An 18,117-nucleotide genomic window follows, 5' to 3' on the forward strand; every position below is an offset into this window, starting at 1 on the left:
TTGCAAGGTGTTGAACCAGATGTTGCTTGTTCCTTAGGGTCCCTTCCAACTTTATAATCCTATGAGTCTATGACAAGCATAGGAGCACCTGTGCAGGCATTGGGAACCTATGTAGGCAGTACATTCAGATACACATACCTTTACTGGCAAGTGTTTCTGACTGTCTCCGAGTTACTCTTTTGGTATTTTTTTTATCAATTAGACATAGAAGCACGACTGATTTTCTTAGCCTTCCAGTACCTTTGGCTGCGCTATTGAGTATTGGAAAACCAATATGTCCGGGTAAGTGGCGGAGCTGGCGGAGTGAATCCTCTCTTGCTAAGTTAAATTATTCATTTTGTCAAGCTAACGTGGTTCATACTGTGTGGGATGACTTTTAGCATGGTATCGTAGACTAATTACAGCATCATTATTGTCAGTTCAATATGGAAGTGGGGCCTAGGAAACAATGTGCTTCAGAAAATATTATGAATCCTGCCTGGAAGAATATATATATGGCTCCCCACCCCCACCCCCCCACAAAAAAAATCTGAAGTAGAAATGCAAGATCATATCCCTAATACATTATTTAATATCAATTATTACTGCAAGCAGCTTAAGACTTAAAGCAGTAGTCTCCAGCCCTTTTAGACTTTGGATCCACCATTAACACAAATGTGCATTCGGACACCCATTTTTTCACATTTCAAGGAAGTCAGTTCGGTGCTGCTAACACATTGGTTTTACCCCCTAGAGCATGGGTAGGCAAACTAAGGCCTGGGAGCCGGATCTGGCCCAAACGCCTTTTAAATCCGGCCTGCGGATGGTCCAAGAATCAGCGTGTTTTTACATGAGTAGAATGTGCCCTTTTATTTAAAATGCATCTCTGTGTTATTTGTGGGGCATAGGAATTTGTTCATCCCACCCCCCCCAAATAAATATAGTCCGGCCCCCCACAAGGTCTGAGGGACAGTGGACTGGCCCCCTGCTGAAAAAGTTTGCTGACCCTTGCCCTAGAGGCACACTCCATTGTCTCTCGAGACAGACAGATGCCAACAATGTTTGCGTGGTGGTAGTTCGATACCCACTTTACATTAGGCCGTGACCTGGTAGAGGGTCCCTGATACACCAGCTGAAGATTGATGATTTAGAACAGTGGTTCCCAACCTTTTTAAGGACCCCTTTTAATTTAAAAAATGTTTACAGATGAGAAAGGAGAGAGAGAGAGAGAGAGAGAGAATGAGCATGGCAGGGGGAGACAGAGAAGGGAGGAACGAGAGGATGGAGAGGTGTGAACAATACCATTTTTCAAGGAAGAATGAAAGGGGGGGGGGCAAAGAAGAAACTGGGGCTGACTGCCGCTCCTTCCCCTGCATGGCAGCTGCTAGCAGAGAGCCACCATCTCCTTGCCTACCCCAGCACTGTGCAGTCACCCCCTCCACTGCCAAACAGGCGATGAATCGGGGACTGTACCGTGGCGGTCCAAGCCTGCGCCATATCAAAGCCTCCGTCGCTGAACACCTTCCCCAAGAGAGGGCTGCCTAACCACTTAAAGTGGTACCTCGAGTTACAAACGCCTCAGGTTACAAATGCTTCAGGTTACAAACTCTGCTAACCTGGAAGAGTTACCTCGAGTTGAGAACTTTGCCGCAGGATGAGAACGGAAATCATGTGCCGGCGGCGCAGCGGCAGCAAGAGGCCCCATTAGTGAAAGCACGCCTCTAGTTAAGAACAGTCTCAGGTTAAGAACGGACCTCCGGAACGAATTAACTTCGTAACTAGAGGTACCACTGCATTTGCTTGCTGCTCGGTGAGCAGTGAAGTTGTGGTTTTAAAACAGATGCTTAAACTGTGGTTATCGAAGTCACGCATTACTGATTTAGTTATGCTCTTTGCTGTTGCTTGTTTTGATGGTATTTTGTATCTTCATTATGTTTGTAGCTTATAGGCCAAAGTACATGTTTTGTCCTACACTGTTGTTGTTGTTTTAAAGTGATCATTTAAATAAGTTAGGAAACTAATATTTTGGTATTTGGGTAAGTATAGCTGAAGGGATGTAGGTGGCACTGTGGGTTAAACCACAGAGCCTAGGGCCTGCCAATCAGAAGGTCGGCGGTTCGAATCCCCGCAACGGGGTGAGCTCCTGTTGCTTGGTCCCTGCTCCTGCCAACCTAGCAGTTCGAAAACACGTCAAAGTGCAAGTAGATAAATAGGTACCGCTCCGGCGGGAAGGTAAATCGCATTTCCGTGCGCTGCTCTGGTTCGCCAGAAGCAGCTTATTCATGCTGGCCACATGACCCGGAAGCTGTATGCCGGCTCCCTCGGCCAATAAAGCAAGATGAGCGCCACAACCCCAGAGTCAGCCACGACTGGACCTAATGGACAGGGGTCCCTTTACCTTTTTAAGTATAGCTGAGTAAAAAAAAGTAGGGTGTAAAGCAGCCCCTCTGACTCTTTTCCTTTCTCATAGCTTTCTTAGAAAAGACCCACAACAGTTACTATGCAATGTGCATAGTCTATATAAATGCCTACAGGTATTCCTCCTACATAGCAGTGTCCGACTTTGCCCATTGATTCCGTCTTCATTACTTATTTGCTCAAGAGCAAAGCTGACCAGCTTCCTTTGCTATATGTTCAAAGGCCACAATGTTTCAACACCATCCTTGAAGAAGTCACTCTTTTTACTGGTGCAAAGAACCTTGTGCTCCAGGTTTTTGTTGCCCGCCCGCAAGAACACGCTCAGATTGATGGCAGGACACAGCACAGCCTTTGCCCGCGTTAATCTGGCGCAGATGCCAAGGGTCAAGGTGATGTGCTTTTATAATCAGCTGATTGCTCTGGGATTCTCATTCTCTTGTCCCACACTGGAAGTTTATTTATTGGTACCATGTCCATGACCTTTTGCACGATTGTTTGGTATGGGAGAAACATTTTGTTGAAATCTAGGCGAGGCTCTATATCTAACCAAGTTCCCCGCTGAATTGCTCCATGAATGTCATGATGACAACAAATGCAAGATAATAAGAGCCATGGTGGATCAGATCAGTGGCTCATGTGTTCCAGGATCCTGCATCCCATACAGTGGTACCTCTGGATGTGAACGGGATCCGTTCTGGAGCCCCGTTCGCATCCAAAGCAGAACGCAACCCGCGTCTGCGCATGCGTGGGTCGTGATTCGCCGCTTCTGTGCATGCACATGACGTCATTTTGAGCATGCGCAAGCGGCGAAACCCGGAAGTAACACAACCCAGAAGTAAGCACAACCCGAAAATGCTCAACCCGAAGCTACTTCAACCTGAGGTATGACTGTAGTTGCCAGTCTTCCCTTCCAATCTGTAGAACAGCTAGAATGGCAATGAAAATAATCAAGGGGCTAAGTGGCTAATTTTTGGGTTGTGTGTGTGTTGAGTGTAGAAAAAGGTGAGTAAGGGAGAGGGGACGTGACAGAGGAGTATGACATTATGCATGTGAGGAGAAAGTAGATAAGAGCAGGTTCCCATCCCTCGAATACAAGAACCAAGGGGCATCCAAGGAAGTTGAATGTTGGGACGATTCAGTACAGACCAGAAAATAAACGACTTATTCACACAACACATAGTTAAACTGTGGGACTGGCTTCAACAAGATTCAGTGACCTGCTGTCCAGGGTTTCCCAAACTTGGGTCTCCAGCTGTTTTTGGACTGCAATTCCCATCATCCCCCTGTCCACTGGTCCTGCTAGCTAGGATAGCTCAGTTGGTAGAACATGAGACTCTCAGGGTCGTAGGTTCGAGCCCTGTGTTGGGCAAAAATATTCCTGCATTGCAGGGGGTTGAACTAGATGGCCCTTGTAGTCCATTCCAGCATTATGATTCTGTGATATTATATTGTAGCATAAGACTTTTGGTGGTTGAATGCGGTATTCTATGTTTATGATGGCTAGGTCCCATTAATTTATTAAATCAGGTTGTCTGTGTTGAACAAGCTGGGTCAGTATATATGTTGCAAATTTTCAAGCGTGATACTTTCCTGGTACATTTGTTGGTGCATGGCCACCAATAAAATATGTCATTTCCCATCTTTCGTAATTTCCCTTTGATTTGGTGTTTCATATTGAACTGCAGGAGCTGCTCGACTCGATTGCAGTGCAGAGAAAATCATTTTGATACTTTTTTTGTATATTTGAATAGTTCTTGAAGTCATTAAACTCAAATGATAGGGCATGGTGTGCATCTGTGTGCTTGCATATAAATTTTAGGTCTCAGGTTTTCTTTTGACATTAAGGTAGTTAGTAGTGTTCATTGTTGGAGATTTAGCTGGTGTGTGTTTTCTTTCAGTTGTGGTGCATACTGAATGCCAATCAAATGTGCTGGGAGAGAAAACTACTATAAGTTGATGCACGCAAGTGTTTGAGATCTTAGGACAGCGCTGACTTATGTTTGTTTCATTAAGCTCCTTCAAGCCAGGCAATTACATAATGCAAATAAGTCAGGTTGCATTCAAAACGGTCCTTCTTTGCACTGAAACGGTGGTGAATCTAAAATGAGTTTGGGATATTTGTGCATAAACTTTGGTCAATAATACTTGCCTGGCTTCATTGCAGTGGTGATGTCTGATGTCAGAAAAGGCACAAAAGTTCACTTGAAATAGTTTTTGTTCTGAGAAAACTTCAAGATGAAAAAGGCTTCCTGATTATGAAGAGCCTGTCATGAGTTCCGGAATGAGTCTTATTTACTAAGATGGCTTTCTCATATCCTTGTCCCCATTTTAACATTAAAAAGCCTGGGCTTTTAACTTCCTATATTGTATGACGTTGAAAGGCCCATGTCCCCGTTTCTTGTCTCCTTTCATTTCATCTGGATAATTGTGCCTTTTATGCTTGTTTATATAATGGTCCTTTGCAGACATAATGTCCATCCATGAGCTGCTTGACTTCAGTGTGATTAAGTGCTTCATCAGAATACCTCAACCAACCATGGTTGAGGCATGGCAGTCAACCGGGATTGTGCTAGCACCCAAGCATTTTGGAATGCCCTACCTCAGGATAGGGACGTGGGTGGCGCTGTAGGTTAAACCACAGAGCCTAGGACTTGCCAATCAGAAGGTCGGCGGTTCGAATCCCCGCGACGGGGTGAGCTCCCATTGCTTGTTCCCAGCTCCTGCCAACCTAGCAGTTCGAAAGCACGCCAAAGTGCAAGTAGATAAATAGGAACCGCTCTGGCGGGAAGGTAAACGGCGTTTCCGTGCACTGCTCTGGTTCACCAGAAGCGGCTTCGTCATGCTGGCCACATGACCCGGAAGCTGTACGCCAGCTCCCTCGGCCAGTAAAACGAGATGTGCCCCACAACCCCAGTAGGCCATGACTGGACCTAATGGTCAGGGGTCCCTTTACCTTTATCTTACCTCAGGGTATTTATTTGGCGCTTTACTGCTGACATTTTGTTCTTGACTAAATACCATTTTCCTGGTAGGTGTCTGGCCTGTCAGATCTTTGTAGTCCTTTAGTTCTGACTTTAACCTGCTCCTTCATTAATAGCAGGTGGCAAGGAGGGAGTCGGGAGCAAGTCAACAATAACTCACAAGGTGTCAGTGAAGTTAACTCTGTATTCAAAGAAACAAAACAGCTCAGGCTCAGCGATCTTGTCCCAGTGCAGTTCTGAGGACTGATTGTCCCCACCTTCCTATCATTCTCTAAGGCTCCTCCTCGGTTCCTACCCCAGCAACCTGAGGCTCCTTCATCCTCTCTCTCTTCATTCTTCTTTGTGTTCTGGGAGACCAAGAGAAGGGGAGCTGGCCACAGCAGGAAGGGGAGACTCCCTGGCTTCTTCAGCAGCCTTCCTCCACTCTGCCTCTTGGCCCTTTCCTCACCAGCCTCTGCTTCTGCCTCTGATTCTAGACTGCTCTCTGTCACAAACTCTTCCTGCTCACTAAGCCCTGTGGCCTCTTCAGTTTCCAACACCACCGTCTCCCAGTCTGTCCCCTCTTCTCCATCTGACCATGTATCGTTGTCCCACCACCAGTCCCCTGACTCTGTGCCTTCTTGCCCTGGGGGTTCCCTTAGGGGGTTTCCCAGCTGGTGCCTCCCACCACTCTTCTGCATTCAGCCAGTCCATGGCAGCAGCCTTATCTCATCTGCTCTTTTGCATTTTTATTTATTTTATTGATTCTTGTTTTCGTATTGGTTTGAATTAGATCTGCATGGCTCGTATTGAGGGAGAAAGGCATGGTTTTAATGAATATGGTTTGCATGAACTGTGGTTAAGCGTTACATGTGATCAAGTGAAATCATGGTCAAGGTGTCTTCCACCTATTCAGCCCCTGCTTTAAAGGTAACAAGCAGCTGCCACTTACGTCTCCATGTATCTTCTTCTTCCTTGGTGTTCACTCGTAGCCGAGTAAGATTGTCTTCCATGGTCTTAACAGTGACTCCACAAGTGACTGTGGAGGCCTATTCTGGATCCACATGTCCTTCAACAGTGAGGACATAGTTTTCCGGGTGGGAGCTGATCATGGTGAGGGTTTGCCAAGCATGCCTTCCTCTTAGCACGTTTCTCCCTTGCGTCCTGAGTTCGAGCATCTTCAAAGCCCATGACACCTTTAGTAAAGGCTGTTCTCCAACTGGAACGTTCGCAGGCAAGGGTTTCCCAATTGTTGGTGTTTATACTACATTTTTTTAGATTTGCCTTGAGACAGTCTTTAAACCTCTTTTGTTGACCACCAGCATTACACTTTCCATTTTTAAGTTTGGAATAGAGTAGTTGCTTTGGAACTTTTCCTTTACCTCTCCATGCCACTGGATAGGGTTTAGCTGAGGAGGTTAAAATCCAACCTTGGGTTGGGTCCAGACCAGCTGTTCCATAATCAGAAGGACTCCTTTTTGTTTTTGGAAGTCAGTTGGACCCAGTGGAAGATTCCCTGTCCATTAGCTGGATGCTTCTGCAGTGGGAAGGAAAGGCAGTTTTTGCTGATTCTCCATCCCTCTTGCAGCCCATAATTCCACCTCCCATACTATTCTGGAGGGTTCACCAACCTTCCAGTACAGGTTGGAGGGTGTTTTTTTGGGGGGGGGGTTTAAGGTGATGGGGAATTGGCAGAAATTGTTTTCTGTCTTCCATCCATGGGAGTATTCAGTTGGAAGAGTTGCACTTTGCTCCACTCTGGATACGATCCCATATATTTTGGCTGTTTAACAGAGTTAGTTCTAATGATTGTTAAATGGTATTATGAAGCGAGGAATGAGAACAATGACATTGCAAGAATGCAGAACAAGAAATTACTTGGGCCCCCCCAAAAGAGATGTTTGCCGTCATCTAGGCTGTTCCAGGTGATATTTCTTGGTTTCTTTTCATGCCCTGTGGGAACATTTGCAATTGAAAAAGCAAATTTGGTGTTCCTTAACTGTAGTGCCCCCCAATAATAATGCCATGAGACCCTTGTGGGAAAATAGTAATTGAAGTTTATGCTGAAAAAGAGGTGTGTTGTTTTTTTTTTTAAAGTGGTATATCTTAATGAATGCTTCAGAGTTCTTTACACGAAAACAGCTAAGCACCTGACAACTGGCCCTAATTCTGAGAATTTCAGCACTAAATGGTTAAGCGGGGAAAAGTTTCAGGAGGATGAGAAAGACTAAGGGTGTTCTCTGTGAACCCCAAACAGGAGCTATGAGATTTCAGTTTCCTAACAGGCATTCTGCCATAAGAGACCTGAGGGTGACTACAGATGGTTACTTCACCCTCTCCTTGTAGACAACCAAGCCTGTCATAACACCCTGCAAATATTATGACACTTTGGAGTTCTCCCGTGTGTCTCAAAATTTCCATCAGTTTAGCCCTTTGTTGTAGAACTTACACCGAATGATGATCACAAATTAGTTCCTGCACCAAATTTAACACTCATAAAGCACTGAAGAAGAGCTGTTTCTTTTAAACTCCTCTGTTTGGGATTACATTCGGCTTTCCTAAACTCAGATTTGTGTATGTTGATTTGGCCTTCCTGTTTTCCGCATCATTGATTGTGCGATAGATTCGATTTGGTTGGAATAATTTGGAGGATCTTGGGAAATCACTTGATGGAATTTGGTCCGTGTCTGCATAATCTAGCTTTCTGCTCGAGTAATTGAAGACGTTGCTTAATAAACTTGATAAAAACTCCCATTTGGTTCACATTCCAGAGGGTTGTATCTGGAGCACAAAGGCAATTCAAATCGTTATTGTCTGCTTTCACCACCCCCAACCTCTAACCATTTCCTTGGGGAAGAATATAAAGCTCTGTAATGGGGTGTGTGTGTGTGTGTGTGTGTGTGTGTGTGTGTACCTTTCACAAAGTGACCCTAGACATGATGATTTGTTCTCAGAAGCTCCCTCAGTAATGCACAAAAGTGGCAAGAACTCCGAAACCTCATCTCTGCTGCAATTTCCAAAGCCCGTTTGAAGAGCCGTATTTGATATTCTGTCACCAGCGGCAAACTTTCAGATGTTGACTTTGTGCTCAGCATGAGAACACACATGAAGCAGGTGTATTTTATTAGCTACATTATTTAATACATATTTTAGTCTCCATATAAAAATGTGCAGCGTTAGAAAGGCAGGTATTTTGTTAATGATTTCATTAGCTTTGGCGGCTTTAGAGGTTGCCTGCTCGGAACGTCGAATTCCCCACGACAGACAGACAGACTCGGATCAAGTTTTCTTCTTGCATCGCGCAGTCCAAAGAACACTGCCAACACGGTCAAGATCCCAGAGCGTAATGCAAAATACAGGCTTAAAATCCTCATCGGTCTCTAGGGTGGTGTCACAAGCCGGTGTCACTCGCAGAAGAACTTGTGTCTTTCGAGCCCAGTGAGAACTTGAGCAGTAAAAGAAGAAACATTTTAGCCCATCCTGGAAGCAGCGGAACCTTCCAGCATAGTTTTATTAATATAACTACGCCATAATGGTGTCAAATGCTATTGATGTTGTAATTTAAATGTATTTTCTCATAACCGAGTTGATACTGATTTTAGTGGTTTTTTTAACCCACAAATTATTCCAACCTACGTCCACAATCTTTATCCCTAGATCAGATTCCTACTTCTGTTTTCACAGTTGCATCCTCCAATTGTTAACTTACAAGTTATTTGATAAGTATAGAGAAAAGGTTTTTTTAAAAAAATATATCCATTTGTATGTAAAAATCAAATTTCTGAAGGATCTTAAAGGTCTTGTGGCATGCACTTTAACTTCAGAATTTGATGTGAAATATATTTGACGAACATAAAGCCAATTTGCACCCCACATTCCATTCCCCCCATTATTTGTTCAGCTGATACAGGTGAACCAACACAGGTGTTGAAGGCAGCACCCCCACCCCACCCCATGAGCTGTTACTGGGCTGGGGTCCTCTGAAATTTCTGCTTCTGACAGGCTCTTGATATGTTGCTAGTGACCTCCTGCTTGTAATTCAGGGATCTGTTGACCCAAGCTGTTGGGTCATCTTAGTTTTTTCTTCCACTCCAGTTCTCATAATCTCTTACCTGTTCTGCTTCTCTAGTCTACAGTATGGCTCTTTGGGTGGATACCTTCACCAATATTCAGTTCTCCCTCTCTGGGCAAGCTCCTGATGGTGAACAGTTAACAACTTTACATGGGGCTGCCCTTGAGACTGACCCAGAAACTCCAGCGGGTGCAGAATGCCACAGCGAGGCTCCTTACGCGGTCCTCGCCGCGGGATCACATTCACCCAGTGCTATACCAGCTGCACTGGGTCCCGGTGGAGTACAGGATCAGGTTTAAGGTGCTGGTTTTAACCTTTAAAGCCCTATACGGCTTAGGACCCTCGTACCTATGGGACCACCTCTCCTGGTATGTCCCACGGAGGACCTTACGATCTTTAGACAAAAACATCTTGGAGGTCCTGGGCCACAGGGAGGTTAGGCTGGCCTCAACCAGAGCCAGGGCTTTTTCAGCCATGGCCCCGATCTGGTGGATCACTCTGTCACAAGAGACTAGGGCCCTGCGGGATTTGACATCTTTCCACAGGGCTTGCAAGACAGAGCTGTTCCACCAGGCCTTTGGCCAAGGCACAGCCTGACCCCCTCCTTTGGTAATCCTCACAGAACTCTAGCCCAGTGGTTGCCATTAATTTGATTTGAACTGATTTTATAATGAATTGATTTTAGAATGCTGTATTATTTTATTGTTGTTAGCCGCTCTGAGCCCAGCTCTGGCTGGGGAGGGCGGGATATAAATAAAAGAATATTATTGTTGCTGTTGTTATTATTATTATTAAGTCCTTTTAGTGGCAACAAATAGGCGGTGAAGGATAAACAACTTTACTTTAAACAAGAATGGCTTGGAATAAGGATAACTCTCTGCCCGGGTGCAGATTAAGAGATATTAATAATGTATTTAATCTTTCTGGGAAATGGGATTTTTACAGTCATAATGATTTTATATCTGGGTGTAGCACTGATAAGTTGAAACCATGTTGGTTGCGATACTTCAAGCTTTATGCATGTTGTAAAATTTGGCATTCACGTTTATATGCTTTTTAAAAACCAGTAATTATGTCTCCCTGCCAGAGATGCTGGATACCTTGTGGTATTCTCAATGGGCACAAACTGTGGGAAATGCTTCCTCGTGCCTCACTGAACTGCTTCTTTTGACATGAAATGATAGTAGAAATGGGATATCTGCAGGATATCTGTGGAACAGGTCCAAGAAATGTGCGTGGTATTGCTTTGACCCAACCAGGTGTTAAGTTTTGAGCACACAGTTCAGTTCCGTGCCTTCCTTTCTTTACTCTCTTGTAGACTGAAGCAGAATCAAATGCATGTACGAGATGAAATCAGCAAAGTTCTTGAGCGAGAACGGGCTGCCTCAAACGAGCACTTGTCCAGAGCCATCCTTCGAGAGAGAGCTGCGACCGAAGATGAGCGCCTCAAGGCACACCTCTTGGTAAGTGTAAAGTCGTCATCTTCCCCCCAATTATCAAGCAGTGAGAAGGTGCTGTAGAAGAACCAGTTCAAGGGAGGCTGGAATCCATCTAGGTGCTGAGCGATAGGTAGTGACAGGGAAACAGTATTTTGGTCTATGATGATGAGATAATTGGAGAGGGTGTCATTCTTACAGTAGCTGAGTGCTCTCGTGAAGATGCTAAGTCACAAATCTGGCATTAGGTGCTTCCTCTTTGCATCCCTGCAGCTGATGTGGTTGGTAAGATTCTCCATGGAACTATTTTCTAAAAGGACTAAAAAAAAATAATCAACATTTTGAAAGGCTTGTTCCACTGAACAAATGGAATCATTTCAGATTAAATGTGCTTTTCAAGATCTTTGCTTCTGCTTTAATGGCTTTGATCCTATGATAAATAATGGAAGGAAGTTCATGAAAGGATCTATTTCTAGCCTTTCCTCGCCTCTGCACCCCACCCCGCCATGTTCTGGTGGGTTCTTCTGCTGCAGAGCATGGGCAGGCAAACTAAGGACCGGGGGGCCGGATCTGGCCCAATCGCCTTCTAAATCTGGCCCGCAGACCATTCGGGAATCAGTGTTTTTTTACATGAGTAGAATGTGTGCTTTTATTTAAAATGCATCACAGGGTTATTTGTGGGGCATAGGAATTCGTTCATCCCCCCCAAATATAGTCCAGCCACCCCCCCAAGGTCTAAGGGACAGTGGACCAACCCCCTGCTGAAAAAATTTGCTGACCCCTGTTCTAGAGGGGGTTTCAGGGAGCTGAGGTTGGCTTCAGGAAAGTGAAGAGGATCACAAACTTCCCACCTGTGACCTTCCTTAAATTAACCTCAGGAACTATGCCACTGTGTGGCTAAAAGATGCCCCAGTGGTCTCCTTGTGCAGGAAGCCTTGGCTTGTTCTCCTCACCCCAATCCAAGCTTTAAAAAGCTTGTGTTCCTCTTGTGCTGCAGATTTTTCAATGTCAGAATATACCGTATTTTTCGCTCCATAAGGCGCACCGGACCATAAGGCGCACCTAGTTTTTTTTTGGGGGGGGGGCGGGTCAAGAAAAAAATCTTATCCTCCCCCCGCCCCAAAGAACAAAGAAGCCAAGACAGCCAGCGGGATCCATCCTGCTGGCTGTCTTGGCTTCCTCTTTAGCCGCGCACAACCTCTCCAGCCGGGCGAGGCTGCGCACAGCTTCGGCAGAAGCCAAGACAGCGAGCGGGATGGATCCCGTTCGCTGTCTTGGCTTCGTTTTTAGCCGCGGGGCTGGGGCGGGGGAGGATCGGGTCTGGGAGCAGCGACAAGGTTGTGAAGCCTTTGGAGCGCAGCGCAAGTTCCCGCTGCGCTCCAAAGGCTTCAGGCGGCTATCCCTGAAGCCTGGAGAACGAGAGGTGTCGGTGCTCACTGACCCCTCTCGTTCTCCAGGCTTCAGCGAAAGCAACGCATAGCCTCCGGAGCGTGGAGGGAGCGCTCCCTCTGTGCTTGAGGCTTCGCGTTGCTATCGCTGAAGCCAAGGAGCCTGCATTCGCTCCATAGGACGCACACACATTTCCCTTTAATTTTGGAAGGGGAAAAAGTGCATCCTATAGAGCAAAGAATACGGTAATTCATCAAGGGGGGAAAGATATACGCACACAAGGCTCTTTACTTTGGCCTTCAAGTTCTTTTATGTATTAAAAACCAACAATAATAATCTTCCATGGACCTGAGCTTATGAAATAGAAGGCAAACTTTCAGCCTTTTAAAGCTGCTCATAAGGAGGCATTGGAAATTGGATGAAGCGCTGCAAGTAAATTGAGTTGCTTGAAGCAGACCTTTCATGGCAATGAGGTGTTCACAGGAGCATTATTTTGCTTCAGAAGACTCCACAGGTCATTTTAGTGACCAGCCTTTTAAGTCTACAACAATTCTGCATCCAGAACTCCACACGAAGTGTTCTGTGTTGTAAAAAACTGCTTGGGGACCAGCTGAATTCATTCATCTTGGAATAATTTTCAATGTGGTGACAACGCCACAAATATCTTATTGACATCCCATCAGTGGAGCCGTAACGAGTGTCAAGGTGAGCTGTGGAGAACACGGAGTTAAAAAAATAAATGAATCTATAGTTTTATTTATGGTGCCCAAAGGCAGTTATATTTCCCTCTCCCTATAACGACCTGGCATTTGCTGCTAACATATTTGCTTTACTGCTTGGACTGAAATGAGCTGTCATTTAAAACCTTGCAATTTGGAAAGCAGGTCTGTTTGGGTTGCCAGCGACATTAAAGTCTCATTTCCTATTGAAGAGCCAAAGAAATGTAGTTCTGTGCACTTGGAGCTGACAATTGTTTGGAAGAATGGTCCATAGTGTTGAAACATTTGTGTACTGTCTTTTGCATTTTATCCTGGGCTCAAGCTTCTGATTCATTGTCTCTGTTAATTAAAACAAAGCAGTCCTTTCATCTTGACAACTACAAACTCAGCATAATAAAGAGCCGTATTTATCCATGTTTGATAACCTCAGGGACCAGCTATTGTAATGTACTGTATGTGAAGCTATATCTTTGAAGAGTGCCCAGGAATTGCAGTTAGTTGAAATCGCAACCGGTTTCTGTGCCAAAACGGAGAGGGACCTCCCCGTTTCCCAGGGAGGCATTAATCATCTCCCTGGCTCAGCCAGCTGTACCCTCGCTTCTGGCTTTTAGCAGCCAAGAGGAGCGAGTGTCCAGAGTGTGTGGTCATCCTTACCACTTCAAGAACATTAAAAGAAACCTCATGGCAGTACAGTCATACCTCAGGTTGAATACGCTTCGAGTTGAGCGCGTTCGATTGCGCTCTGCGGCAACCCGCGGAAACTTCTGGGTTTCTCCGCTTGCGCATGCGCAAAATGCTCAAAATGATGTCACGTGCATGCGCAGATGCAGCGAAAAACGACGCGTGCGTGCGCAGATGTGCCGTCACTAGTTGCGTTTATCTCTAGATGCAAACGGGGCTCCGGAACGGATCCCATTTGTATCTAGAGGTGCCACGGTAATAGCAGCTTGCAGGGCCGTCTTAAGCACATCCAGCGCCATGGTGCAACGATCCCTCCTGCCCCCCCCCCCTGTTTCCCAGAGTTGCCGACCTGTTTCAGGGAGGATGGCGCTGCCGGCGACACGCCCAGCTTTGTGGGGCTGGAGGAGGTGGGCAGCAGCTGGAGGGCAGCTCCTCCGGCAGGGAAGAAGTGGAGGCTGGACGCGGCGGCTCCCGGCTCAGTTGGCTGCTTCGTGCCATGGTGGCCACGGCAGGTGGAGGCTCCAGGCGCGGCGCTGCTTTGGCGCGGCATGGCGGAGGCGGGCGAGGGTGGCGAGCTGATTCCGGGAGGCACCGCGTCCAGCCTCTGCCTATTCCCTGGTGCCCTCCAGAACTTGCCGCCCTGTGCCACTAGCCTCTATGGGTAAGACGCCCCTGGCAGTTTGGCAGTGAAACCAATGACCTAGAAGGGTGGTGGTAGGGATTTAAGGAAGGACCGGGCAAGCATTTATGGGGGCTGCTCTAGCTCTGAGCATGTCCACTGAGCAAGGACATAGATGTTCTAAAAGCTGCCCCCCTCCCCATTTTTCTATAGTTTTGCCATGAAAGCAGTTTCATTCAAAAGCTGAGAGCACTGACATCAACAGCCAGTTTCTCTTCACCTTTTCACTCTGCTTGATAAGTTCCCCCAATGCATATGATATTGGGTAAACCAGATAATCCTCCCCCCAATGTTGCTTGGATCCATCTCCTTCAGACTACACAGATTGGATTTTCACTAACAGCCCCGTTTGTCTCCATTGTTTTTTCCCCCACTTGCTCACCTTTGACTGCAGGAAGGTTTCTGATTTTCTTCTGAAGCAGATTACACTTGACCTTTCTTGCTGCCGGCCAAATAATCCTTCCTCTCCTAACTATGTTTTCAGGATGGCTTGGCTAGAAAATACTGCAGGGCAGAATTTGCTAAACGAGGTAAAGCGCTTTTTCCGTAAGAGAACACTAGTTTGTTTACCAGCCTGCAGTTTTTTATTACATACCTCATTTAGCCCATTCATCATTTTAATAGAAAAACAAGTTCTTTTATATGATTCTGAAATTATTCGAGGGAAGCTACATAGCCTAAAACGGAATGCAATTAGTTATTCTAGGCCCATCCAAGCAGAAAAACCAAAATGGCAAGACTAGGAAGTTCAATAATGACTATTTGCTGTGTGGTGAAAATGTTCAAAAGATTATTGTTTATACTTAAAAATTAGGGCCGGTCCCAGAACAGAATTTAAACCCAATGGCTTAAATGTTTTTGCTGTTGTGATTTTTTTTTTTTTTAAAAAAAGATGTGAATAATGATTGAGGTATTAATGTACAGATATGACTGGCCTGTGCATATATAAATGAAATAGTAAAACTGCTCCTGGCCTCTACCACTTCAGCCCGCAGGTGGGGACTCACCTACATAAATACCGTATTTTTCGCTCTATAAGACGCACCAGACCACAAGACGCACCTAGTTTTTGGAGGAGGAAAACAAGAAAAAATACCGTATTTTTTGCACCATAACACTCACTTTTTTCCTCCTAGAAAGTAAGGGGAAATGTCTGTGTGTGTTATGGAGCGAATGCCTGCGGGTGGCGGGGGGATCTGCTGCAGTCGTGAGCAGAGGATCCATGGTTCCCCTTCCTTCCCTCCTCCGTGGTCACAAAGCATGGATCCACATGGATCCTCAGGATTTTTGCATTGGGCTACTCCAAACTTACTGTCAGATCACATGTCTGTGGCCACAGCATGAACCACAAAAATCATATATCCACTATTTCGTTTAGAATATTTTTTTTCTTGTTTTCCTTCTCTAAAAACTACATGCGTGTTATGATCTGGCGCGTGTTATAGAGCGAAAAATACGGTATGTTCTGAATCTCAGAAGCCAGAACAGCAAGAGGGATAGCTACGCAGTGAAAGCAGCAATCCCTCTTGCTGTTCTGGCTTCTGGGATAGCTGCACAGCCTGCATTCGCTCCATAAGACGCACACACATTTCCCCTTACTTTTTAGGAGGGGAAAAGTGAGTCTTATAGAGCAAAAAATACGGTAGTTTCTCCATGCAAAACACACACAAGGCAAAGCAGGTCTAGCTACTCGCCATGATGGTTGGGCTCTACCTCTGCAGTTTGAGGCAGCAGTGTTTCTGAATACCTGTGGCTGGGAAACACAGGAGGGGAGAATTTTGCTCTTGTTTTTTTTTAAAATAATATTTATTAAGAATTTAATAATTACAAAAAGAAGAAAAAGAGTTAAACAAAGCAAAACAATACAATACATAAAAAGCAAAAAAAGAAAAACACTGCTTATCTTAACAAAACAAAACAAAAACAAAAACAAAGACAGAAACAATTAAAAACACATCCAATATTTTCATATCTTGTCTTTCATTTACTTGTAAGTAAATGAGAATTTTGTTCTTGCGCTCATGTTCTGCCCCTTGGTGTTATTGTCATAACCTGTTGGTGTTTCGCAACTTTCTGACTAGTTGCAGGACCTTATCCAGACCTAGCAGAGTAAACGCAGAGTTCATGAAAGCAATTGGCAACTTGGCTGCAGACAGGATGGACAAAGCAGGAACCAGCAACTTGTAGTTATAGGTGTTTATTATATACAGTGGACTATTTACAGGAACAGAACAGAACACGGATCTTTGACTAGCTCTCTCTTACACAACTCTCAACTCCTACACTCAACACTGAACCACTCACTAACACATTCCAGTTTTGTTGTTTAGTCGTTTAGTCGTGTCTGACTCTTCGTGACCCCCTGGACCAGAGCACGCCAGGCAGTTCTGTCTTCCACTGCCTCCCGCAGTTTGGTCAAACTCATGCTGGTAGCTTCGCGAACACTATCCAACCATCTTGTCCTCTGTCGTCCCCTTCTCCTTGTGCCCTCCATCAGGGTCTTTTCCAGGGAGTCTTCTCTTCTCATGAGGTGGCCAAAGTCTTAGAGCCTCAGCTTCAGGATCTGTCCTTCCAGTGAGCACTCAGGGCTGATTTCCTTCAGAATGGATGCGTTTGATCTTCTTGCAGTCCATGGGACTCTCAAGAGTCTCCTCCAGCACCATAATTCAAAAGCATCAATTCTTTGGCGATCAGCCTTCTTTATAGTCCAGCTTTCACTTCCATACATCACTACTGGGAAAACCATAGCTTTTACTATACGGACCTTTGTTGGCAAGGTCACATTCCAGTTAGTAGGCCATAAATCATCATTCCCATGAGAGAGCTTGACCAATCACGGAGCTGTCTCCATGCCTCTGTATCACCAGGCAGACTTACTCCTTGATATTGCCTTGGCTGTTGGCCAAACCCTAATTGACTCTGTGTGTGAAGCTGCACGTATTCAGATTCCCAACAGGTGTGTCAGAGGCATCTGGTTGGCCACTGTGAGAGCAGGATGCTGGCATAGTTGGGCCATTGGGCTGAACCAGCGGGCCCTTCTTGTGTTGCTAAATTATTGCACATAGAAAACGAGCTTGTTGGGGAGAATAAGAAGAAGAAGAAGAAGAGGAGGAGGAGTTTGGATTTGATATCCCACTTTATCACTACCCGAAGGAGTCTCAAAGCGGCTAACATTCTCCTTTCCCTTCCTTCCCCACAACAAACACTCTGTGAGGTGAGTGGGGCTGAGAGACTTCAGAGAAGTGAGACGAGCCCAAGGTCACCCAGCAGCTGCATGTGGAGGAGCGGGGAAGCGAACCTGGTTCACCAGATTACGAGGCTACCAGTCTTAACCACTACACCACACTGGAGAACCATTTTAGCTCAACATTCTCGCTGGTGTGCTAGTTTTCAATGTGAACTTCTATTTTGGTGCCAGGAGTGTTCAGGCATCCATCTTAAAGTCTGAACTGGCAGAGGTCAATACTAGTTTTAATAGCTGCTGAAATAGTTTGCTTTAGAATATAATCAAGAGGCATCAAGCAAGTTGGCTACTGATTGCAGAAGACCTTTTGTTCATTTTTCGTAGGCAAGAGCACCGCCTATCGCTTACCACAATTTCCTCATTCAGCACATCGTCTGTTTCCTATAATGCAGTTACTGGGCAGCTTTGCTGTGGACCTTGAGTAAAAGGAAAACAATTTATTTGCCTGCTGCAGTACTGTCCAGGGCCTTGAGCAAACGTCTGCAATATCCACAAAATTCAGAATTAATTCCTCCTGATAGTTAAACAGCGCAGCAAACT

At 45.4% G+C, this 18,117-nt stretch overlaps 1 protein-coding gene across 1 annotated transcript in view; it reads left to right on the forward strand.

Moving 5' to 3' along the window:
* The window catches only part of CHCHD3 (coiled-coil-helix-coiled-coil-helix domain containing 3), a 213,968-nt gene that overhangs the window by 65,021 nt on the left and 130,830 nt on the right, over positions 1-18,117 (forward strand). The window contains exon 4 of the mRNA XM_083461611.1: positions 10,748-10,892. Within this exon, the coding sequence (XP_083317737.1) occupies positions 10,748-10,892 (145 nt within the window). The remainder of the gene's footprint in view (positions 1-10,747; positions 10,893-18,117) is intronic.

The sequence above is a fragment of the Podarcis liolepis genome (genome assembly GCF_965112155.1).
Source record: "Podarcis liolepis genome assembly, chromosome: 10".
In the NCBI taxonomy this organism is placed as follows: domain Eukaryota; kingdom Metazoa; phylum Chordata; class Lepidosauria; order Squamata; family Lacertidae; genus Podarcis; species Podarcis liolepis.